The sequence below is a fragment of the Hoplias malabaricus genome, chromosome 12, assembly GCF_029633855.1.
Source record: "Hoplias malabaricus isolate fHopMal1 chromosome 12, fHopMal1.hap1, whole genome shotgun sequence".
Classification (NCBI taxonomy): domain Eukaryota; kingdom Metazoa; phylum Chordata; class Actinopteri; order Characiformes; family Erythrinidae; genus Hoplias; species Hoplias malabaricus.
Window position 1 is genome coordinate 39,324,844 of NC_089811.1, and position 26,637 is coordinate 39,351,480.

At 42.4% G+C, this 26,637-nt stretch overlaps 1 protein-coding gene across 3 annotated transcripts in view; it reads left to right on the top strand.

Annotated features, from left to right (window-relative positions):
• tns1b (tensin 1b) overlaps nt 1–26,637 on the top strand; it is a 185,431-nt gene that overhangs the window by 44,476 nt on the left and 114,318 nt on the right. For all 3 annotated transcript variants that reach the window (XM_066685865.1, XM_066685867.1, XM_066685866.1), the window contains exon 3: nt 11,225–11,262. In XM_066685865.1, coding sequence (XP_066541962.1) covers nt 11,225–11,262 — 38 coding nt within the window. The remainder of the gene's footprint in view (nt 1–11,224; nt 11,263–26,637) is intronic.

Genomic DNA, 26,637 nt, shown 5'->3' on the forward strand with positions numbered 1-26,637 from the left:
ATGTTAAATTGGCCATCGGCAGCACGGTGGCTTAGTGGTGAGCACGTTCGCCTCCCAGCGCTGGGATCTTGGGTTCAAGTCCCATCTGGGTGGAATTTCCATGTTCTCCCCGTGTCTGCGTGGGTTTCCTCCGGGGGCTCCGGTTTCCTCCCACAGTCCAAAAACATGGAGGGTAGGTGAATTGGCTTCTCTAATAACTGTCCTGGTGTGTGAGTGAATGAGTGTGTATGTGAATGAGTGTCTGTATGTGTGAGTGAATGTGTGTAAGCCCAGATATGGATTGGCGCTCTGTCCTGGGTGAAACCCTAGTGCCCGATGCAGTCCTCCAGGTGGACGGTCGTTCCTGGTCGAGAGTACGCTGTGCGCGTTTGGCTGCCGCTTCTCACGAGTGTGTGTGTAGATTGAGTGTTCTGAGCGTTCTGAGCAGTGTGGATTGTAAAGCGTCCTTGGGTGTCTAGAAAGGCGCTATATAAGTGTAAAGATACATACATACATACATACAATCAACACTGAACTTTAAATTTAAGGTAGCTGAGCAGAGCTCTGAAACATACTCAGCGATTGTGCTGCCACTGACATAGTTTTGACGTGGATCAGACACAGCAGTGCAGCTAGAGTTGTTAAACACTGTGCCCATTCACTGTCCACTCTATTAGACACACACACACACCTTGTTGGTCCACCTTGTAGTTGGACCAGAGTAGATTGTGTCTCATATGCATTGGTGCACTGCAATTACAGTGTAATAGAATTATACATGTACAATCCAGCTACAATAAAATGAAATTTTAAATGAAAGATTATATTTGGAGTGTAATCTTCCATGTGGAGTAAAGCGTTGTTACTCATTTGAATATACCAACTTCACTGCTAGTCTTACTCATTACAGTAGCTGAGAAGCTGAATCAGTTTTGTTGGCAAATGGACAACCCAGCATGCTGGCAAAGAGGGCATCTAAGCTCTCTAATCAGCATTATTTATCTTAATAAGATTTTACTGATTGTGTCGAGGAGATCTAATGATTTCCCTTCACATCCAGTGAATCTGTTACTGTCACATGCTGGCTGTAGGTGATCGGTTGGCTTTCAGTCTCTGAGGTAGAGCTGGTCAGAGGCGGCTGCACATGGCACTCAGAGCTGTCTGCTTAAGCTCCGCTCTAAATGGGAGGCAGCTGCCCTCCCTGTTCAATATCCTCCAAGGCCTAACCTCAATCAATCATGGCCATGTGGAGGACAGCTTCATCAGGACTTTCACTAATGAAAGCCCACCCACCACAGACTGACCACCGCATGTGCTCTGAGAGATGTCGAGGAAGGGTTTATAGGTTAAGGGTCTCTTTGGGGCTTTGGGTGTGTTTTTGCATGCTAAGCCATTATATAATTATAGCACTCTCCTTAATTAAGAGGTTAGACCTCAGCTCGGCTGTGAGCTCCTGCAAGATGAAGCTGTGAGAAGCTAATTTACAGGTAGATTTACAAGTGCTGATTGCAAAACAGAGCATCATTGTTAAATATTCAGAATTCAGTTAGCTTTGGAGAATACAAATGGCACACATTTATGTTTTTGGAATATTAGCTGAGCCCTGTGAAGGACTGGCGCCCCCTCCAGGGTGTATTCCTGCCTTGTGCCCAATGATTCCAGGTAGGCTCTGGTCCCACCGCGACCCTGAATTGGATAAGCGGTTAAAGATAATGAATGAATGAATGAATGAATGAATATTAGCTGTGTATACATCCCCTGCCAGGAACAAGCTTAATTATGGCTTTTCCTTTTGCTAATTTTACTACACAGCATGAGTAGTTTTCCTGGACCAAAATTATTATTATTTGGCAATATGTTAATTTCAAAGTGCATTAAAATGTGCAGAGGATCTGGACGTATTATACAAAATCAACATGTAGTTTGACCAATGCACCCAAACCCTTCTGCATGTAACTACACTGACTTGTTGATAATGGCTTTAGAACTGTGATAGGAGATACCATAGTTCAAGATAATTTGCAAACTCAGCCATGCATCCAAACCTCATTTAGCTTATCTATATTAGGTTGTAATCAGCCTCCAACAGAGTAATCTTGTCATAATTGGACCCTTTCCTATGCCTTAAACTACTCCAAAGATAAGAATGTTGTCATGGCTCTCACCATTAAGAACAACAGAGTGCTACCACTATGTAAATAGCTGAGTCAACTTTCACCCCAGATAAAGCACATCTGCACAATGTGTGACATGAGACCAACAGATCAGACTCACTGCAGGTAGTCTCACATTGTCAGACTCACTAGGGAGCGTCTGGTACCTTTTGCCATTTAGCGTGGCCAAGCACGGCCTACTACAGCAGGAAAAGACATTTGACTGACACACAAAGGACCAATCACAGGTCTGCTGTTTTGGCATTATCTGTAGAAGAAGGCAGAGAGCCAGTCAGAATGCAGCTGGCAGAATCTTGACAGCGAGGCCAACTTAACAAACTGTAATGATCACTCTCAGTTCACTTGTGGGTGGAGCATCTGTGGCTGAGACTAGACAGCAGGGGACTGTTTTGTTGCTTAGGGTTCATTTTATTAACACGGTTGATTGAATTGAGTTGAGCATATTGGTGTGTGTTTATCTGCTTTAGTGTGTTAACTGAGGCTCGGTCACTGGTTTGTGAGTGAAATTGGCCTAGATCCAGCACAGGAAGGCGGCTGCTGTGGCAGCTCCACTTTTAAAGGAACACTACGTAATGATTTTATCTTGAAATTACAGCTTCAAAATCATTTTAATGCTCCACTGACCTGTAACTGGCAGAACAGAGCCTCTGTTCTTGCCATTGCTGGCTCAGCACTGCAGAAACGGCACTATGCAATTTTTGGTGGAGGTTAGGAAACCGCTCCCACCTCTACATTGATGTCAGTGCAGTGCTCTTAATATGAATAACACGAGGGGGAGCAAAAAACTCAGATCTTACCTAGTGTTCCTTTGACTGGGCAGTGCTGGTTGACTGTGCTGATGCTCTAAAAAAAAAAGAGATGGGATGCAATGAGTGTGAGATAACCACACTGAGAAGCAGGGAGGTTGTGTGTGTAAGTGTGTGTATTAGAGAGAGAGAGAGAGAGAGAGAGAGAGAGAGAGAGAGAGAGAGAGAGAGGGAGAGACCTAAAGCTGTTGACTTGCTCGGTTGCGTCAGGAATGGCATTTCGGGCTCTGTTCCATCAGCTATCATCAAAAGCTTTACTGTCCCGTCTATTATCCCCAGCAGTCTATAACCAATAGGAGCATCAAGCATGGAGCAGGTTAAATAGGCTAATGGCAGAGATGTGTCAGAAGCTCAAAAGTGTAATGGCCATGTGTCTGTCTGCTCTGTGCTAGTCTCAAACTCATTTTATGCTCACAGACGAACAGCTCATACACATTGTACACCAAGATGGCCTCAGCTAGCAGGATTTATGCATTTACAGTGGTTACGTTCTGATTTTTATCCATGCTCTCGTCTGTAGAGCATGCTATGCCCCCCCAACTAAACAAGGGCGTGTCTTTGTGTCAGAACCATGTTTGGTCTGGATTTACTTGCTTGTGCTCTATATAACAAAGTCTTGCCACATAAACACACAAAAGCAGGACCATGCTGCTCATTGTGTGGCGCAGTGTTTATTATGGCTGCATAGAGAGCTGATATTAGGTACCGCTGAATAGAAGTATGCAGGAACAAACCTATGAACTACTGCTGAACTTGGAAAACGTTTGTGGACATCTAACTTTTTTAACCCTTTGGGGTCGAAGAACACGCCGGCGGGTCAACTAGCATTCACAATGTTTCTATTAATATCGATAGCGACGGCACAGCGCAGAAATACAGTTCAGACACTCTGTGAATGTGCAGAAACTTTTTTATTACGATATTTTTACGTATTAAATGTATTGATTATTTAGGCCCATTAGTGTTATAACATCATTCTGAGGATATATTTTGAGCAACCTTCAGCCTCGTGCATTGCATTGTCAATATGTACTACTTCAGGAATGATCTCCTTAAGTCACATGCCTTTCGACACACAGTGTATATTACTCGTGTTTGAAGACGCTCCCGGCTTTTGGTCTCTTTCATTAAACTACTAAACTTTTGGTCCCATCTCATGTCTCCCCCATACTTTGTTGACAAACGTTCCTGAGTCACATGCTCTGTTGTTTTTCCATCACCTGTGTGTGCATGTGTGCTGTTGCCAGGATGTTTTGCTTTGTTCCATCACAATAGCAGGATGACGCAGTTTGGCCGGAGCAGCCCCCAGTCGGAGAGGGCTCCAGGGGCCTAGTGTGTATGTTCCGCAGAGCCCGTTGTGTGTGCCTCCCCTCCACGCCACCCACCCGTCCTGCAACATGAGCTCATCTGCTTATTTTCATTCCAGAGAAGGGCTCTGCTCTTGCTGGTCTCATCGATTGATATGGCATGTAGAGTACATGAGCCTGTTTGATCATAAGAAGGTTCTCTTACCGAGCTGAAACATGCATGTAAATATAACCTGTACCTTATTGGCATTCATTAGTAAATACAAACCTCTCTCTCGGTCACCTTCAGCTTTATGCAGTGAGATGCCTCCAGGAGGAATAATTGCACGTTGCATGAGTTTGTGTTCAGGCTTAAACATACACATATACACTCACCATACGAATACATCAGCATCACTCACACTGTATCGCACAAGTAGTTTCTGAGTTCTTACACAGTCACCTTCTCAAATGCAAACACATGCACACACACATTTCATAACTTAGACCCCCTTTCCCGTAGCTTATTAGAGTGCTCTGGTCTTTCTGCTGCTCTCTCCTTGAATTGCATTAGTGAAATGAGATAAGGAGATTGATGTTACTGCCTGCTGCTGAGCGACCAGCTCTCTTCTGACTTTATTATCATTTACCTTAATCAGCTAAACGGGGCCCAGTCTGCATCACCACACTCTCACCACTTGTTCTACACTTTTTCTTTTGCCGGTTCCTATTCGGTGTTATTCTGTCAGGTCTATCTACATGTCCTTTTACATAAACTTGAACAATCCAGCATTAAGGTAACACTGCCACCTTGTGGAGACATGCACTATTACATTATCAGTTTTCAGTTTGTCATAAAGAAGAAAATGGTTGTTTTAATATTCAGTAATATGTATTCCAAGTACAGTCAGGCAATAAAGATTCTGACATAGTTCCTTCTGTCTGCGCAGATACAGAAATAAAGCCCTAAAGACCAATGTAATTAGCCAAAGTTAATAATATGTTTATGAGGAAAAGTGTATTTTAACAGTAATTAAAAAAATATAAAAACAAATCCAGTTATGCCACTTTTTTGTCTCAAGTAATAATGAAAATTTGCAATTATTTGTCATTGGACAATGTACAGCGACATGTTTCCCACATTTAACCCATCTATGGCAGTGAACACACACACACACACACACACACTAGTGCACTATGGGCTGTGAATACACACTCAGAGCGGCAGGCAGCCACCCCCAGTGCCTGGGGGGCATTTGGGGCTTTCAAGGGCACTTCAACTGTGGATGTTCCTGCCGGTCCTGGGGATCGAACTGGCAACATTCTGGTACCAAGCCCAGCCTCTAACCATTAGGACAAGGCTGACCCTCCACATGTGACCGTTGCTGAGTCAGTGGAGACAAAAATACTGGTATTTTTTGTTCTTTTCATTTAAATTTTAGCAGCAGTTGTGTTCCCAAAACAGTAAATAGATAATGGCTAAGAACTGTGTTAAAAAAACAGTCTGAAGCAGATTGAACGGTCCTTGTTTAGACTCTGTCTCAGCGGTGAGACTCTGGTGTGGAGGCAAGACATGAAGGGGCTTAAAGAGGGGTCCATGAGGTGGACATCCCACTCTGACAGTCTTTCCTCAGCATCAGGGCAGTCATTCCACTCGGCAGAGAAACACAGATATATTAGTTCTGAATGTATACCAACACACTCCTGGATCTTAACCATTTATATGAGGGGAATCTCATTATCGAGTGTGTGTTTAAATAAGTAGGATTTCAGCCTAGACTTAAAACCTGAAACTGTTTCCAGAACATGGACGGGAAAATGATTCCAAAGTTTAAGGGCAGTGCAGATGCAGGGTTTGATATGTTTCTGATGTGTTTTATTAGAGCTAGGAAAACAATGAACTGCATTGTTGTACCTCATAAAGCCTGTAGTTATAGTTATGATCAAGCTTCTGTTTGATATTGTGTTTTTTCATTTTTCTGTACTCCAATATTCAAATCTGTGTGTGTGTGTGTGTGTGTGTGTGTGTGTGTGTGTAAATAAATAAAACAAAGTGTAGTAGGTCAAGTAGAAGACCAAGTTCTAAAAACTGCATGAATCCCTGAAGCATCCCTGAAACAAAATGTTTTGCAATACCAAACTGGTAAGATATTTCTTTCCACCACCAGGGGCCAGTATAAGAGAATGTAAACAGGATGAGGATATTCAATATGTTGTTCACAGTTCGGATAATGTGCTGGAAGCAGTCGTTCACAGTGAAGAGTGAAACCCTAATCTCAAACATGCTTGGCCAGACATCAGCAGATATACTTGGCATGCTGAGAACAGTGCCCACTGCCCATCTCTTCTTCCCATAAATCACTATTGCTCATTCCACATAAATGTTGTGATACGCTGTGATGTGCTCACAGCTGTTGCAGCAGATGCAGCTGTGATTTATGCAGCACCCTGCAGGCCTGTTTGAATGTGGTTTAGTGGAAGCCTCAAAAATCGTGCATTATTACTCTGGTATTAGAAGGAGACGCACCAAATAGAACCGCACAGTGATAAATCCATACCAGATGAGCATCACACAGAAGGTATTCTGGGAGATAGTCCACACAGGATATTACAGCTAGCCTCATGCTTATAGGAAAAAGGTTGACCCTGGATGTAGTTGAGAGAGATTTGTCTCTCCTTGCTTTACACCTGAGTTAACTGTGAAAATGAGAAACAGAGGCTCTATGAAGTAAAAGCACAATATATATTCATTATGTACATGGACCAGGGAATATATTTTTGGAAGGTGGGGCCAAGCACTAGTGCCACCAATCCAAGGTTGATAGTGGAAGCTCGTGTCCTGTGGCCAGAGTGAGTGATAGATATCTCTAAACAGTTCTGTCCCTCTCCATAACACACAGTGCTTTTCTTTTTTTACACTGATCCCAGAACTTTTGAAAGACTGGTGCGGTAACGGGTTCAACTCTAACAACACATAGTAAACATGGACTGGTGGTGTACACAGCTGCCTAGCTGCACGGTTTTCCATAGCATGCTTGTGGCTTGGAGCTCTGCTGATGGTCAATCACACTACAGTGCTGTCATGCTCAGCTTGCCAATTCTCTAAACCCAGACTTGGCACCGTACTCAGGGGATATTGTACATGTGTGGGAAAATGAGTAAGTGTTTGCTCACCATCAAAAATGTAGGGTCACGTTGCTTTTCAAAATAGTTTCAAGCAGGTTCCATTTGATTTATGGTGGTTTTAATTAATTAAATATATGAACCATGAAGCTTTTGTGTCTTGCCACTTTTTTTTTGGAAAGAAATAAAGTCCAAAAGTGAAGATATGTTTGACAAAAATATTACTTTCTGTTGTTATGTCAGCAATCATCAGACACAGGGAGAACACACCACACTCCACACAGACAGTCAACCGGAGGAAACCCACGCAGACACAGGGAGAACACACTACACTCCTCACAGACAGTCACCCGGAGGAAACCCACGTAGACACAGGGAGAACACCCCACACTCCTCACAGACAGTCACCCAGAGGAAACCCACGCAGACACCCAGACACAGGGTTTCCTCCGGGTGACTGTCTGTGAGGAGTGTGGTGTGTTCTCCCTGTGTCTACGTGGGTTTCCTCCGGGTGACTGTCTGTGAGGTGTGTGGTGTGTTCTCCCTGTGTCTACGTGGGTTTCTTCCGGGTGACTGTCTGTGAGGAGTGTGGTGTGTTCTCCCTGTGTCTACGTGGGTTTCCTCCGGGTGACTGTCTGTGAGGAGTGTGGTGTGTTCTCCCTGTGTCTGCGTGGTTTTCCTCCGGGTGACTGTCTGTGAGGAGTGTGGTGTGTTCTCCCTGTGTCTACGTGGGTTTCTTCCGGATGACTGTCTGTGAGGAGTGTGGTGTGTTCTCCCTGTGTCTACGTGGGTTTCCTCCGGGTGACTGTCTGTGAGGAGTGTGGTGTGTTCTCCCTGTGTCTACGTGGGTTTCCTCCGGGTGACTGTCTGTGAGGAGTGTGGTGTGTTCTGTGAGGAAACCCACGTAGACACAGAGAGAACACACCACACTCCTCACAGACAGTCACCTGGAGCAGGAATTGAACCCACAACCTCCAAGTCTTGAAAAAGGACAGTAAGGCTGCAATTTCAGAGCTGCTCAAACTGCTTTATTTATATTAGGGCGAGGATTTGAAAATGTAGCTCAGCCCTGATGATGCCCACCTTTAAGGAGCTTTTCATACACAACCTTTGATGGGTCGTGTAAGTGGTCAGACCAGTGTAGAGTGTGAGCTTGTGAACGGAGGCAGCACTGTGCGTTATGAAGCTGTTTTGAGAGGAAATCCCAGTCTGAGTCTCAGATTGTGCTCTCTGTGTAGCCTGTCCCGGCCCAGCCCTCTGGGACCATGCTGACCGTTCAAAACGTGCAGCAAGGGAAGTGTCTGCCCACCCTTCTTTCCCTTTTGGAACATTCTTCTAGCCCTGAATCAGATAGGGAGCAGTCCTATGTTCTCCAGCACCCCCATCCCCCACTTGTTCTTTATTTGTTTCTCACTCTATCCATCCTTTTTTCCTCCCTCGCTTTCCTACTCCAGCCTTTCTTTGTTTATACACCAAAGACCTGAACTTCCTAACAAGGCAAAGCCAGGCACAGGCCCTGTGGTGCACTTTCACACCCAATATGGAAGTCCTGCTCTTTCCCCTGGTTGCTCAAAGCTCATGTGCAGGGAAACGTGAGTGTGTGTGTGTGTGTGTGCAGATGGACCATGAGGGGAAACATGTGCCGTACAGAACAGCATTCAAGGCCTGGGAAGTTATGGGAAGTGTTTTCATAGCGCATAACAGCAGAAAATGAGTTGCATGTTATGAAGTCAGGGGTTAAATCCCTGATGCCACATATTGTGTTCTTGCCATAAGAGCTTAGTCATGACCAAAGAGTTCCAGGGGTGTTATGTCTCATTATTACATGCGTTATATCAAAATGATTGACTGCTTACAGCAAAGTCATGAAGTCAAAGCACAGGCCGAAACCCACACAAGAGCTGAGCTCTGGGAATGGCTTATTAAACATCTGTCATTCTATCACAGTCCTATCAGCCCTGCTTTAAATTGCCTATAAAATCCTGAGTAAAATGTGGTGGATGATGGAAGGATAGTGTATCTGTGGTACTCTTTCCACTCCTGTAATAACGAGAGGCAGACTGTCACATTTTTATAGCTATAACTGGTCCTGAAGTACATGAATGTGCAAATGTGTTTGTTTTTGAAGGCTGCTGCTGCCCCTGAACTAAAATGACTTTTGCTCTGTGAAGCATTTTAATTAACATCTAGATGCTAACCTTAGGTCCGATGAATATAGGCCTGTTTTTCTGATTTTGTTGTCTTTGTTTTCCCAGTGATTGATTTACACTTGTTTTATAAAATCGATGCTGTGAATGCCATGAGGAGGTCTAGACTCCCTCAGCCACTGCTCACAGTCTCTCCAGACTGTCCCATGTCTGCTGCACACCCATCCCAGCAACAGACTCGTATACAAATGAAAAACATCATCAGACAAATCCAAAAAGTATGCACACACCCTGCCAAACACATCCTTTTCCCTCTGATCTGCTCCTGAAAGCACGGGAATCTCACCCTAAGTGGATATACTCCCATCTATTTTTCTTTTTTTCCTCCTCAGACCAATGACTTAAAAAATAATCACAATAAATATTACACACGCATTAAAATATTTGATCCAGGGCAGGAAGGAGAGATATTATGTAAGCTACGGGCTGCTCCAGTATAAGCACACACTTTTAAATTTGGCTCCCCACAGCCTTCTCTGAAGTCCGCTGAAGTTCTTTCACTTCATGATCTTTTAAAAGGAATCAGCTCAAGGCTGACTTCTTATGACCCACTGGGCCATGTGTTCTCCCCCAGTGACCCTTGTATGTAGCAGCAGTGTGGGAGGGGAAGAAGTGAGTGGGGTAAGGTCATACACTTTGGTAAAATGTTATATTTTTCCTGATTGTCATCATTAATTTTGTTAATCTTTCAAGGGGTTTGGGTACCGATTATTTATTGCCAGTTACTTTCAATGTCTTGTCTGTTTATGATCCAGAACTTGTCCAACATTAGCAACATATGCGATTAAATCCCCACAGCAGTGATCCAATACCTAATGCAAAGCCTTCCTGGAAAACTGGACATTTTGAAGCAGAAGAGGACAAACCAGAACAGGAGAAACTGAGCAAGCAAACGCTAGGGCTGTTTACATGTTGGCACTGAAACAAAAGTGGTGATAAGTAATAATCTAAGGAGAACATATTCATGTTTTACAGTGAATAAATGTTTTACATACTTAAAGGCCATCTCTATGGATGTCCAGCTGCTGTAGCTTAGCTAGGCATTTGTTGCCCCTCCTTTATTCTTCTAGACCCACCTTCCTAGCAGTTGTATGGGAGGAGGCATTTCACCACCTTGGCAGGAGAATTCAGGCTCCTCCAAAGAGCCTCTGTTGGCTCAGGACCTCCTCTCCCGAGGGAGTGAAAGCTGTGCTATAGGGAACAGTGTGAGCTCTGTGTGTGTGTCCAGGGCCGTGCAAGTCTGTGATTGCTGGACTGGATAGTGTGCTGAGGGGGAGGAGAGGGCAGGAGATGAGAGATGAGAGTGAGCCCAAGCTCACTGCCTTACTGCCAGGTCCTGTACTGGAGTATAAGTATTTCAGCATGTATCAGCTTCCATTCTATTGCACAGTAAGGCGACATCACACCACTAATGGCAAATCATATCTGACTGTGACCCAAGAGTAAACATGCTGCGGCGCTTGGAAGGAGCCTGGCATGTGAAAGCATCCTTCTGATGTACCAAGCATCTTCTTTCATTGCACACAGAACAATGCCTGAATTAGTTGTTTTTGCGAAATGAAAAATTCAGTTGCTATGAAAATGATGTGTAACTGGAAACCTTTGTCTCTCTCTCTCTCTCTCTCTCTCTCTCTCTTTCTCTCTCGCAGTCTGCCGGTTAACGTGCCACAAGAAATGTGAGGTCAAGGTAAGAAAAACCTTCTGATTCTTCAAGTTTTTCACATTTGCACTTTATTCTAATATGCCTTAAATACACCTTACAAGCAACTGTCAAATTACAGTAAGAAAAGGGAAAATGAAAGTCACCCAGAGCTTGTTTCTTTTAAAATTCAGCCTTGGAAACGACCCTAAAATGGTTAGGGGTTGCCAGGTTGCATTACATTGTTAAAGGCAGAGATTTTTTTCTTTCAAAACCAAACAGTTCTTATCACAGAGGAAATTTCTGCTTTGATAGCCAGGACTAACCCTTTGGCATGAGAAGGGGCACTGCCATTTTAAGGTCATCTTAAGAATCACAACACAACTGCACGCAGTCTCTAAATGTTTGGCTTGGCAAGTGCTTTCCTTGTTGAAGATTACCCCCCCAAATATAAGCCCCTGCTGTGTGTATGTCCTGTTGGGATGAAGGAACTGGAGGAAGGGGGAGATAGAGTATCATTAAAGGAAAGGCAGAGAGAGAGAGAGAGAGAGAGAGAGAGAGAGAGAGAGAGAGAGAGAGAGAGAGAGAGAGAGAATTTGTGAGAAAGTGGGGTGATCGAATACTGGCATGGTTTATTTGAGAGGGAAGGGTGGAGTGGAATGAAGGAGGGAATATTTGAGAAATGAATGAAGCAAGGGATGGATTCAGCCCAGCCCTCCACCCTCCATCACTCTGCTCCATCTGGCACACATTAGTGTAGATTGTGTGTGTGTGTGTGTGTGTGTGTGTGTGTTGGGCATTCTACCCTACCTACTGCTCTGCCACTCTGCACCCACAGGAAATTCCAGAGGTGTGAAGGGGTGCGCCCATCAGCTGCCTGCTGAGCTCACAGGTCCACTAGCCTACACACTGTCATCCAGAAAACAGCATAACTTTCCCACGACTGTGTTTTTAACCACTCAAACACAGACTGTCAGTGTAAATTATCATAGCAAGGGGTGCCTTTGTCTATTGTCCTCAACAACGTATGTAAATGAAATGATACATTTTACTATACATTTTATTATGTATTTGTTTGTCAAGGAAGCTGCAGTGCTGTTTTCTCTCACCGTGTTCATTATCATGTTCATGGAAAAGTGTGATCTTTTCTCCACAATTTCCCTTTCATCCTTATTGCTCATACACAGATCCAATATTGTCCTACATTATCTGATACGTCATCTGACAGATATTCAGGGAAATATTTTACAAACCGGATTCCAGAAAAGTTGGGACACTAAACAAATTGTGAATAAAAACTGAATGCAATGATGCAGAGGTGCCAACATCTAATATTTTATTCAGAATAGAACACAAATCACAGATCAAAAGTTTAAACTGAGAGAATGTATCATTTTAAGGGAAAAATATGTTGTTTCAAAATTTAATGGCGTCAACAAATCACAAAAACGTTCGGACAAGGCCATTTTTACCACTGTGTGGCATCCCCCCTTCTTCTTACAACACTCAACAGACGTCTGGGGACAGAGGAGACCAGTTTCTCAAGTTTAGAAATAGGAATGCTCTCCCAATTGTCTTGGGCCTTCTTTGTCGCACCTTCTTCTTTATGATGCGCCAAATGTTCTCTACAGGTGAAAGATCTGGACTGCAGGCTGCCATTTCAGTACCCGGATCCTTCTCCTAGGTAGCCATGATGTTGTGATTGCTGCAGAATGTGGTCTGGCATTATCTTGTCGAAAAATGCAGGGTCTTCCCTGAAAGAGATGACGTCTAGATGGGAGCATATGTTGTTCTAGAACCTGAACATAGTTCTCTGCATTAATGGTGCCTTTCCAGACATGCAAGCTGCCCATGCCACAAGCACTCATGCAACCCCATGCCATCAGTGATGCAGGCTTCTGAACGGAGCGTTGATAACAACTTGGGTTATCCTTGTCTTCTCTGGTCTGGATGACATGGCGTCCCAGTGTTCCATAAAGAACTTCAAATCGTGACTCATCTGACCACAGAACAGTCTTCCATTTTGCCACACTCCATTTTATAAGACCCCTGGCCCAGTGCAAACATCTGAGCTTGTGGAGCTTGCTTAGAAATGGCTTCCTCTTTGCACTGTAGAGTTTCAGCTGGCAACGGCGGATGGCACGGTGGATTGTGTTCACTGACAATGCTTTCTGGAAGTATTCCTGAGCCCATTCTGTTATTTCCTTGACAGTGGCATTCCTGTTTGAGGTGCAGTGACGTTTAAGGGCCCGGAGATCACGAGCATCCAGTAGAGTTTTACGGCCTTGACCCTTACGCACAGCAATTGTTCCAGATTCTCTGAACCTTTTGATGATGTTATGCACGGTTGATGATGATAAGTCTTTGCTATTTTACGCTGGGTAACACCATTCTGGTATCGCTGCACTATCTTTCTGTGCACCAATGGTGGAATTGGTGATCTTCTTACCATCTTGGCTTTAGAGAGACACTGACACTCTGAGAAGCTCTTTTTATACCCAATCATGTTGTCAGTTGACCTAATTACCGTATTTTCCGCACTATAAGGCGCACCTAAAAAACTTAAATTATCTCAAAAGCCAACAGTGCGCCTTATAATCCGGTGCGCCTTATATATGGACCAATATTGAGCCACAACAGGTCTCGCAACTACGGTAAGCAGCCGCCTACTTCATTTTCTTCCGCGCGCGGTGCATGCTGGATATATACCGGTATATATATTTCATTTCCATTTGTTTTTTATGTAAAGCCCAAAATGGCTCCTATTAAGAGACACGCATATGACGCAGAGTTTAAACTCAAGGCGATCAGTCACGCAGAAGCACACGGGAATAGAGCAGCAGCAAGAGAATTTAACATTAACGAATCACTAACGAACGGGATTCGTGGATGAGGAATAACTTAGTAAAGTGAGCTTTACGTGTTTATTTTGTGTGTTGTGTGATTTTAACGTTTGAGCAACGATGAGTTATTGATATATTGTTATCGCTTTGCACTATTTCGAGTGTTACTATATTGTGATTATTATTATTATTGAATCGAGGAAAAGTCCCCCCCCCTCAACGATGTGGGGTATATTAACATTGCACTACATGTTTTACCTTAAACTACGCTGGGTTGTAATATATTAATAAAGTTGAACTGACCTATCTGACTGTTTTGTTGACATTCCCTTTAGCGCAGCTCCATCTAATTGATGCATAACGTAACCCCCAGCCTCTACTGTAGTGTCTATTGTATGCGCCTTATAATCCGGTGCGCCTTATATATGGACAAAGTTTTAAAATAGGTCATTCAATGAAGGTGCGCCTTATAATCCGGTGCGCCTTATAGTGCGGAAAATACGGTAGTGTTAATTGGTCTTCCAGCTGTTCGTTATATGCGCAATTTCATTTTTCCAGCCACTTATTGCTACTTGTCCTAACTTTTTGGGGATTTGTTGAGACTGTGAAATTTTGAATCAACATATTTTTCCTTTAAAATGTTACATTTACTCAGATTAAACTTTTGATCTGTCATCTATGTTCTATTATGAATAAAATATTGACATTTGCCATCTCCACATCATTGCATTCAGTTTTTATTCACAATTTGTTTAGTGTCCCAACTTTTCTGGAATCTGGTTTGTATTATATTAATTAAAAATATGTATTAGGAAAATGCTATATATATATAGATTATAGTCAATGCTAATAAAGAATATAGAGAACTATATTATCAAAGCACATCCGAGAGGGGGAAATGTTAGATGTTCTGTCAGGTGAGGAAGCTAAGTTATGCTGAGGAATAAGGCAGAGGGTGGAAGTTCCAGACCACCGCTGTCACGCCCTCGTCCTGTCATGTCTGTTTTCCCGGCCATGTGCTTTCTCTCAGCACATGGCTCTGTTTGTTGTTGCCCTAGTCCCGCCTTTGTTCCGCCTCCTCGTCTGTGTCTCATTTGTTACCCTGCCCCCTCGTTATCTGTCTCAGGTGCGTCTCGTCTGTGTTTTGTATTTAAGTCCCCTTCTTTCACTTCCCCTTGTCGGACATTTCACCTTGGTTGTGTCTCGTACCCTGTTGTTTCATTTCTAAGTCGTATCGCTCCCGTCAGTTTGTCTGTTTCTAGTTTTGTCTCGTCCGTGCCTCGCTTCGTTTCCAGTCATTGTTTTGTTTCCCTGTCGTCATTTAGTCTTGAGTCTGTCTGTTTCTGCCTTCCCTCGTTTTGGTTTTTGCTCGTCTCTGTTTCGTTAATTTTTTGTAATCTTTTGTAATAAAGTAAATGTGTTTTAGCGTGTGCGTCCGTCTCCGTCAGTCCGCCCTCCGCGAGTCCCTGACAACTGCCTAGGAGAGGTCTGGGCATTTGAGCACAGCAGACACCCATCACATGGCAAAACACTCTTGATTAAGCTGTAGTTGTGGCCCCCAAACACCCAACTCTGTCTAGAGATGTGAAATGACTCACCTTGCCAAAATACCTCACCAAATTTCCAGCAGCAGATCCAAGACTGGGCTCAAATCTGCAGAAAGTCTAAAATACAGTGACTGATAAACTTACTGTGCTTTCACTTAAGTTTTCTTCAGTTTAATTCCGTTTTAAATGTAGTGTTTTTATAAGTGATTGTAGTGTATTTATTAGGAATTTTATACTAATACTAACAAGTATTTTTTAAATTATGATCACTATTATTATTATTATTATGAATTTTTAGTTGGATAATAAACTGTTATGGTTATAATTTATACTGCATCATAAGGTGAAACATGATTTTATTGACATTGCACAGCAGTACAATGAAATTTGGACCCAGTTAACTCATCTCTGACAGTGAACACACACACACAAACAGTGTGATTAGCGATTCGTGACTGGGGCAGTGAACACACAAATAGAGTGGTGGGCAGCCACTTGGCACCCAGAGGACAGTTGAGGGTCAGAAGCATTGCTTAAGTGTACTAAACCATGGATATTGAGGGAGGTGAAAGTGCTGTTCCCTCTACTCAGTCATAATTATATATCCTTTAGAAATAATCCCTAAAGCATAATAAACATGGTTATAAAGTGTAATGCACATTGGTAAACGTGTACAGCCATATTTATATCATGTAATGGATTTATTAACTCTATATCTATTTTCCTGGGACACTTTCCGACACGTTCATGTTAGGAATCCGAGCAATAGCCAGAAGTCAGCTGACCAGTTTTTGCTTCTTGCTGCAATATAAATCCCTACTTCCATATTTAGATAAGTCTTGCACATGGCCCTTGTTTAACCTCTGCCACTAAAAACAAATACTCAGACCATTTGTGGGAGACAGACTGAGTTGGTGACTGGCACTGGGCCCCTGGCAGATGCAAAGGAGGACTGAACAAATAACACCTGAGCACAGATATGATCTCATCCAGCACACAAAAACATATACGGCAGTGTATTACAACCCTATTGGAAGCAAATCTTAAAGTTTGTTTAACACTAAAAAGATAAGAGTTAGAGGTTGACAAATCTGTGACCTTCTCGTCATTTCTGCACTTGAACGTCTCACTCCTTATATCATTGTCACATTCCTAGTAGTAAATGCTCTCTCTCTCTCTCTCTCTCTCTCTCTCTCTCTCTCTCTCTCTCTCATTCTTGCTCCTCCTGATTTTTTCTGGAGAGGAGTCTGTGTAGGGAGAGCGAGGAAATGAATCTCTGCAGTCTCACGCAAAGGCAAAAGGTCTTTAGTGAAGTTTCTCCAGAAGAGAGCTGCAGGTACAGGATTAGATGATAAAACTTCAGCTCATGACAGACAGCTTTGCCAGACAAGTGTGTTTCTCTTTATGTCTCAAGCACACCTGGAATAATAACACCTAAATAATCATTTCACTTTGTAAGCAGTTTAAAATATATTTGACCATTCCAGATATGATCACTTCTACCGGCACCTCTATGGAACTTTCAGTGCAACATACTGGAAGTTAGCAGTAAATCTAAAGACATTTATATTCACTTGCTCACACCTGGTGTAAGACCATATTAGGCAGCTTATGTAGCATGCTTTCCAAACAGTGGAATCAGGTGTAATGAGTACTTGATTAAGTCTGACTGAGTACTGATCACATAGCACATGTAAGGCACATACTACTTTACATGTAGTTGAAATGATTTTCTCATGTCTGTCTAATTATAGGATTTTAAAAAGCCACATAGTCCAAAACTAATGAAAATAAATCAGAGTGATGCTTGCAATGAAATGCATAAATGGGCTACACAAGACAAATAAAAATCGTTATCAACAATCTTGAAATCAATTCTAAAAGAAAGAAGCAGCCAGTACAACATCGTTAAAAGCCTAAATAAGGTTTTGCTTTTCCTTCCTTTACCCCTCATGCTTTCCTCATTTCTGTCAGAATCCTAACCTGCTTTCACCAGCAGTAGGGGATGGATGCATTTCGATGCAAGTTCATAGTAGGTTCATTGCTTATTGGCTTGAATTGTTCCATGGCGAGTCTGCGGGATTGGACTTGAGTTGAATTCCAGCAAGCTGGAAAGCGAAGTGACAGTCCCTGGGTGATCATAAAGACAAGGTAAGCTGGGTTAAGTGAGGGGCTAAATTATTCATTAGCCTCACGGCCCTTCAGTGATCCAGAGAGCAACAGTGAGAGGTGTCTGTGCTACGGCGGTGTGAATGTTGTGTGGAAAGTGTCAGAATGCTGTGATGGGGGCCAGCATGGTATACTCAGAGGGCAGCTGTCGAACATGCCAGGGACAGATTTGTGTGAAATAAAACACGAGAGAAAACAGCCATTCAGAAACAGCAGCAGTAACTGTGGTTTTTGGAAAGTCAAGGATCCTTTTGCATGCCTCTGAAAGGCTCGTCTGGGCTGTCACTTTAATTTGGTGAAATTACGCAAAGAAAAATGCTCCCAGAGTATGAGAAACAACCCTCCTCCATTTCTCTACGGAGGAGCGGTCTCCATATGTCTGTGCTGCTTTATGTCAGCGGCACAGTCGTAACGGCCTGACACAGAAACCTTAATCCATGTTTGGTAGTATATAGGGACTGAATAGCTATGCTCTGACTACTTTGTTTGCATTCCCAGCTATAATGTGTGCTCTTTAACTTGCGCAAACTCTATTTATAGGTCCTGCTCATTTTGTCCTGCCACATACTCCAGTCTCTAGCTTAAACTTAACAGCTTAACTATTAGAGCATGAGTTATTACTGAAGATTATGGATTTTAAATGTAATTACATGGAAAGTACAATAGTTTACATGACAAAGTACTTTATTTGATTAAAACTCACCAGGTCCTGGTCTGTTCTTACATTTCACGTTTAGGTGAACAGATCCAACTTCTTCAAAAAAGAGAAACATATCCTTCTAGGGTTTACAGAATGCTAACTTGGGAGTGTGAGTTTTCACATTTTGGAGATGGTAGCTTTCAAACATGTTTTCCAGTTAAATTTGATTATGGTCAAATTGCTCCTTTAACACTGTGGCGAAGCAGAGGGAAGCTCAGTGTTAGCCGATGTGGTCTGGGCTGTGGGTTCTGAACAGGGCCAGCTGGGCAGTAGATTAAATTTAGCCTGCTGCTGTGTTTGGAGAAGAAGCCTGCTGTGTGTTCTGTGGGTAATGATGAGGACAAAACCCTGGGCAGACAGTGAGAGAACGCGGACACACGAAATACTGCTAATCGCCTCTGTTCCAGACAGAGCAAGGGGGTGTGTGTGTCTTAAACTCTTGTTTTCTAAATCTCTCTTTCAGTATCTGCTTTTGCTCTCCATATAAGTACATTCAGTGTTTGGTCTGGCATGAGGCATTGTACACATTTTCAGTCTTTAGCCATGCTTCAGTCCACTTCCCTTAGCGCAATGTTCCCGAATGGAGATGAGGTTTTTGTGAACTTGCCCACTGCTATTGAGAGACTTACGACCCTTCTGTGTTTATTATTTTTGCCTGTTGGAAGACCTCCGCTCTGCCCCCTGTTCTGCTTGACATGCTGAACGCTGTGAGGAGCCACACTGCTTGCCAGTGGCCATCTTGAATTTGAGCACTCTGAGGTTTTTCGCGTGTTTTACTTCCAAGGATTTGGTTTAAACAAACACTGGGTTTTCCTGCTCTGGTTGCCTCTGTGCTGACCCCTGCATGGTCTTGGGTCCGGCTGGAAGCAGCAGAGGAGCCGTACATGAGGTAGACAATACTGGCTCAGCATCCAAAGACGCTGCTCCTCAGTCCAAGAGGAACAGGGGTCTGCAGGGGTGACTCAAAGCTGGGCTTGGCTCTGGAGCAGTGGTTAGTGCGAGGGAGTGTGAATCACAAGAAAACACTATCAATGCTCCTTCCTCTGTAATCCTGAGGACCGTGCGTGTCCTGGGTGTGTGGATGATGCTCAGGTGTGCAGGGATATGCATGCTTCACACAGCGAACATGCAGCGTAGTTGCGGCCCAAAGAAAATAAGCAGAAAAGGTCCCTGTTGCCAGCGTTGTGCCTCATGCTTTTACCTCAGGATTTGATATGCTGAGAAAACACCAACAACATCTGCATTTGCAATTTAACCCTTAGGAGTCATAGTTTTTAACTACAGACAACAAAATTAAAGCTGAATTATTACTTTATTTTAGTGCGATTTTAAAAACCTTCAGTCAATACCACATTTTTGGTCTGAAGTATAAAGCAACATTAATATCTGGATGTAATGGTTATTGTTGCATGTATCAATACACAAATTTGGAAATAAAACTGTAAGAGTAATTATTTGCATTGAAATCTACCAGAAACATTACCTGCAGTGCCATTTTAATACCCACATTTCATTCAACAAATTCTGGATATATGGATTATCCTTCATCTTACAGAATACTCTGGTCTGATATTACCTCCACACAGAAACAGGCACATCATCAGTTGTCTCAGAGCTATTGTTGATTTTATGGGACACACACTGGTCTATACCTTAATCTCTATAATTTGTATTTACCATTGCAGCTGTGATTACATTCACAATCACATGTCGTCACTTTACATAGAAAAACATTTATCTCCATTTTTGATGATCATTAGTTTAACAAAATAATTTGAACACAGCAGCTGTCCTTCACATTGTGTGAATACTTCATGATAAATGGACCAATAGAAATGCTCCAATATTTCTTGGAATAAAATCTGTTAACATTGACTTCCATGGTCCATAAAGGTTTTTTCTTCTACTATAAAGTGACCCTTTGGAGGTATGCAGCTACACAATGTTATGTAAAGTGATTATATAGCAATAATAACCCCTACTTCTGTTAGTATTTCTTATATTGAAATAATGGCAAGTTAAACCAAGGCAAGCTACGGTTATTGCATATACATTCTTTGTACAGTTACAGCAAATTTACTTCCATCCTTTATCAGCTCAGTGGCACACTGGTTTACAGCACTAACAGGTGAGTGTGAAAGAAGTTGGAAATGTTGGAACTGGAATCAGTGCCTGGACATGGATGCTGTTCCACATTTTTACCCTCCTTTGGCTGGAACCAAAAAGCCCATACGTCTTCTGTCCAAGGCTGGCACAGGAACAGTGCACAGGCGTTGTTTCATCTTATTTACAGCCCGCATGTTTTTGATGCCCACAGACAGCTCTTTATGCAGCTGTCAGGCACGCTCTTTCAGCATGCGTTCTGCTTTATTACAGCCAGCCTTGTTCTCACCTGGGGAATGAGAGGGGTTGATTTATCAGTCTGTGACTCTGTGACTGCATTTCTCCTCTTATTGCAGCCTTCTTGTGTGGGTTGGTGTTTGGATGTTGCCAGGAGGCTGCTGCAGATGTGAATGCAATTAGAATAAAACTAGCATTTTCAGGGAATTTTAGGTAGACAAAGCTATCCAAGGCACGAATTAACATTCTTGAAATGGCTTATTTATTTCACTGTAATTGCGACATGCCAGTTTTGAGAAAAGGAGGACATTAATCTTCTGTTTCTCACTTTTGAGGGCTCTGTGTTCCTTATCCTAAGTCTGGGGGGGGAGAAGGAGGGAATGAATGAGAGAGGAGGTTGGAGTCTGCTGTGCTCGTGCAGGGGAATGTGCTCGTTTTTGGAGACTGACAGCAGTGTGGGATTGAAGGTTTGGAAAGAAGTGTTGTATGTGGGTGTTCTAAGCAACCGGCCCTCCTGTACTGGGCTCCTTTTAGAGTTTTAGTACACGGGGTCATGGGTGGTCTGCTGCATTCATACACAGGCTAAAAATGTTTGTGATTATTGATGTTGGTTGACACATCTTTAGTGAATGTGTTTTTAGTTTATTGACAAAACATTCAATCATAGATACTGAACAATGTTGTTTGTTAGTTTGTTATTAAAATAAAACATATCTCAATGAAAGTAACTTCACAGTAGAAGGGGAAAATGGTCTTTAACTTTCAATGCCAGTTAACACCACTCCTATTGATCTGTTCATCAGGGCCAACAGCAGCAATTTTGAATAACAATTCAAAATAAAAATGAAGGCTGAAGAAACAGTATATAAGTTTTGAATTAGAAGAATGGAGTCTAACTTAAAAATTCAAGAGCATTTTCTTTCTGTTCTTGTGCTTACAAGTTATTTCTAGTTTCCTTTCTAGCAATTGCATAGTCGTATCTTTCACTGGCCTATGATTAATCCTGTATAAACCTTTTGTTAATTCCTAACATATGTATGTGCAGTTTGTATCAGAGCTTTTATCTGGGCACATATGAGTCTGCAGGCGGGAAGTTGTGTACGTTTCCTACCACCATAGTGGGACATGGCTCATTTGAGCATGTATTCTAGCAGAGAGTGTGTCTTCAGAAGTGGCTTAATGTTCCTACCCCCCACCTTTGTATGACAGCATTATGAGGGGGAAAGTGGCCGGATTGGCGCTCATTCCAGCAGTGAAACAGGCTTCACCCCGTGACCGTTCCTGGACTGTTCTGAGGTTGGTTTTGCATTCACTGTGCCATCACAGATTCTGGGGTTGTGCTTCAACCAGGGTTAGTTAGTCATTAAGGATGATTTATCAGCGGTGTGTAATTGAAAAGCTGGAATGTGGGGAAGTGTGTGTGGGGTTTAGACTCTTCCAAGGCTGTTGTTAGGGTATGATTTGAAGATGGCGTCCAGAGCTTCACTCAAACATTTTTTATGTATATGTATTGGTTCTCTTCTTCTCATCTCATGCTATACAGCATAATGGGTTAATGGATCTGTCATATTTATTTAATGTTTTCTGTAGAATTCATTTTTCTTCTTTTGTCAGGTTAAGGAAAGTTGCATTCACACTTAATACTTTCCATGTTCTGCTCTTCTGAATGGGCCTACAGAGACATGCATTCAGATTGTGCATGGATTTTAATACACATATTAATGTAATACATACAGGGTAGAAGCTCTGGCTGTCACCCTTAGATTTTCCCCATTTCCTGAGATAAGGCTGTGAACAAACACCAGAATTTTCCAGCATGCAATCTGTCAAATTGTCTTCTGGTTTTGATTAAAATCTCTAATATTGCCTTTAAGATAGGTATTTTGAGGAAATTAGATATAATCTACTTGCAAAGGAAAAATTCAATGGAAAGTCAAAGGAAAATAAGAGAGAAGAATCAGAAGCTTCCAATAATGACAACTTGAACTTTTTGTCTTGGAGAGACCAAACTCAACTCTTGTTTCAATTGAAAAAAAAAAAAGCCACATGTGTTTGTACATCCTTTGACTGTTAGAAGGCCACTCAAGGCTCTGGATTTTGGAAGTTTGTGTATATTTCAAGAAGCTGTTGCTAAGAAAATAGAATAGTTTCAAATCTAGCAAATAAGCTATTCTCAGAACAACATTTCTAGTGCTTGTAGCAGCAATAATAGGATTTTATTAGTAGTACCTTTCAACATACCTATAAGGCACTTTGAAATATCAGGAACGAACAAAATGTCAAAATAACATTTGTATATATTATTACACTGCAGTATGAGTATGAGATGGCATAGAACTGGGTGTTTCAAACTTTTCTTTGAAGCGAACCACATTTTGTTAATAGATTTATATTGAGATCCAGGCAAGAAAAACTCTAAGAAAAAACTAAATATAACTGATATTGGCCTATTTGTTTTTTGGGCACCACAGTGTTCTTGTTGGGACATAAACCCACAAATGTCAGTATTTTCACCTTTAAAACAATGGTAACAATGGTGTTATCTTAATTTAATCTAGTTTTAATTACAACAATTGTCCTCATAACACGTATAAAACATCACTAGTCGGCTGATGTCTCGGTAGATAGATAGTAAAATTCCAGTTCCACCTTAAATGATGAATCAATCACCAGTGCCTTACACCTGACAGTACTACAACATTTAAGGTGGAACCGGAAGGTTCAACAAAAAGCTGTATAAGTAGATTAACTCTTTCAGATCACAGAATTCTTAGGATAGGATAATAATATTTGATTGTTCAATACTTCACTGCAGCATATTTGTGCACATCTACATTACCTTAAGAGCACCTCTAGCAGCCTGGGAATGAAGCACTGCTCTTTCTATTTGTGTTTAGATGGATCCGGCTCTTGAAGAGTATCCCTGCTTCATACAGGAAGATATCAACTGCTATACTGTGTAATACTTGGTTACACTCGAAAGGGGTAGGGGTAAAATTAAGATTCACCCTAAAGTTGAGACAGTTGCAGCTAGAGAATCTGGGTTGCAGCATAATATAAGGCCTAAACAAGGGAGTGTTTGTGTACATGTTCAATTTGTGTTTATGTGCCTGTTAAAATTCTATTATTTAATTACAATTATTTTTCTGTGGAACCCATTTCTTTTGGCAAATAATAGAATAAATAAAACAACAAATTAAAAGTAAGATGAACATTATAAAAAAAACACAGTGCTAAGCAGTATAGAAAGCAATTTAAGAAGGCAGGTTTCCACCTGCTTTTTGAAAGCGGAAACAAATGTGCAAGCGCTGAGATACGGTGGAACAGAATTCCAGAATTTTGGGCCTGCAACCAGGGTGAGGGGCAGAGAAAAAAAGGTATGTATCAGAGGGCCAGAGAGTGTGAAGAAGTGTGTATTAATGGACAAGAGCAGAAAGTTAATGAAGTGTTAGACTGTGTAGAGATTTGAGTATTTTGTACTGTATGTGGAATTAGACAGTGAACCAAGTGTTGTAGTTTTATGCTCTCATATCTGTAATGTGTAAATACTCTAATCACTGAGATCTGGATATCTTGTATATTCTTAAGGCTACAGGCAGTATGGCCAAAGAGAAGAGTATTACAGTAGAGCAGTCTAGATCAGTGGCGGATGCTGGTCTTTCAAGGAGGGGAAGCTCAATTTCGGCCTACATCATAAAATGTGTCGGTTTATTTATACGTAAATTCTACCCTCCGTTCCTTTTCAAGAAAATGATCTATGACCCTGTCGTACCAACAAGGCGTCTTTTCCAGGGACTTGACTAGTGTCCTCTCAATGGCCAGCAGGGCTAGGCTGCTTAAACGGCCATGGCCCATGTGAAGTGTGTCCGCCTGTGAGTGCTTTGTGACGGTGGAGGGGTTCAGCAGCACCCGCTGGACAGAAACTGCAATAGAAGTCAGAAAGAGTGATAGAAGTCAGTCTCCAAACACAAGCAGCTACAAAAAAAAACAAAAAAAACACCAGAAATAGAAGCTCAATTTGTCGCTAATCGTTTTTAACAAAGAAAATGTCGCTAAGAGGATTAAGACAGTCTCCGGTTCAACTCAGAACAGAATGAAAATGCTCCCACGGATCTTTACACCAAAGGATCGCTGATTCGCTCATTTCGCTGTCAATCAAAAAGGGATTCAGCCTCAGACAGATCATCCAATCCACATGCAGAAGCTGAGCGTCCGGGCCAGCCGAGGCCAGCCCACTGCCCCATAGACCCCCAGAGACGCTGAGCGTCCGATGGGTGGGACAAAGCCCAGCATTTATCCAATGACTCGTCTGGTTTCGCTGCACTTCGCTGCTTCACAATTGAACTCTGTGGACGCTCAGCGTCCTCACTGTTTAAAGCACCGTGAAACTGCGGGAAAGCCACGTCTTTACCAGTGATAAGAAGCTGATTCTGAACAAAAGTTGAGCGCGTTGTAGTGCATATTTATTCACTGACATGTACACACAACAGTATATATTTGATCACTTATTTTTTGGCATGTTAGGGGGAGCTTCCCGTGCAGTCTTAGAGCAATCGCCTCCGGTCTAGATGTACTACCCATCCCAGATCCCAGAGTTTAACATCATTGCATGAGTTTGGGATTTTTTGGATCAGCAGAAAGTGTACAGGTTCAGGCCTTTGTGTAATTTTCAGTAATGTACAGTTTTGCTCCTGTTGTTGAAAATAAGTGGCTTGTATGTGTTTCTGAAGTTTAGATTGGAAATAAAATAAATGAACTGTGCTCTGAGTTTGGCACAGTACTTCAGTACATTGTTTACCTTTTTCACTTACAAGCAAGCCTTTGAATACACATCAGACTTAGCAAACTTTGATAGTGAAGCCAGCACAGTAATCCCTGTTCACATTACTCACAGGCTGTTCTTTTTTTGTGTGAAAATTCCCATCTTTATTGGAGCATGGTTTGTAACCACATTTTTGTTGTTCTTTTGGCTGTAAAATGAGTCAGGTTTTACCAAAAAAAAACAAAAAGAAAAAAGATGAAAAAAAGCTGAAGCCCCAGAAGTCCATTGCAAACGACACCCCTGGGCACATCATAGAACATGGAGAGGAACTTACAGAAATGAGAAGCTTTACTCTACTCTACTGCTCACTGACCTGGGGGATTTGGATATAGGGGAGATTTTGGCTGTGGGTTACAACATTTAGATCCACTGTCCCCCTCCTCATTCTGGAGTCCCTCCTCTCTGGCCCCTGTCCCAGGCTTTGATTCTCAGGTTTTCACATGCTCAGAAACAGCAGCTCAGCCCCAGTCATCTCCTCCTGTGAAACAATGGTTTCACACAGTGTCCAAGCCTTCAGGGCGTGCCTGTGGACTCTAATGGAGCTCCACTCTGAAAGCCATATCCTGTGTCTGAAACATGGCCCTTTGTGAGCAGCTCACCAATTATAGAATGTAAACAGTATCCGAGGCTAACGAGATTGGCCTCACACTCCCAGCCAACAGTAGCTGGGGAAGGTTTGTTATCGAATGGGAGCTGTTGAATAAAGACTTTGCTGAGGGAAATAAAACCAGATTGAGTAATTACATCAGCAAACTTCCTCTGCTACAGTCGCATAGTCCAAGAACAGTGGTTAAAATTTCCTGCCATTCAGGAAACAGTGTGAAACTGTTTGATTGTTGCCCTCACTTGGGAACCGATGGCTGGCACTCGAGAGAGAAGCTAGTGAGACGAAGAGGTGGTCCCGTGTAATGCATTAGGACTCTGCCAAGCGGTCTAAGCATCTCTTGTCAGTGTTTTTGTCTGGAATGGTGATAAATCTTATTGAATTACAAGTCACAGGAT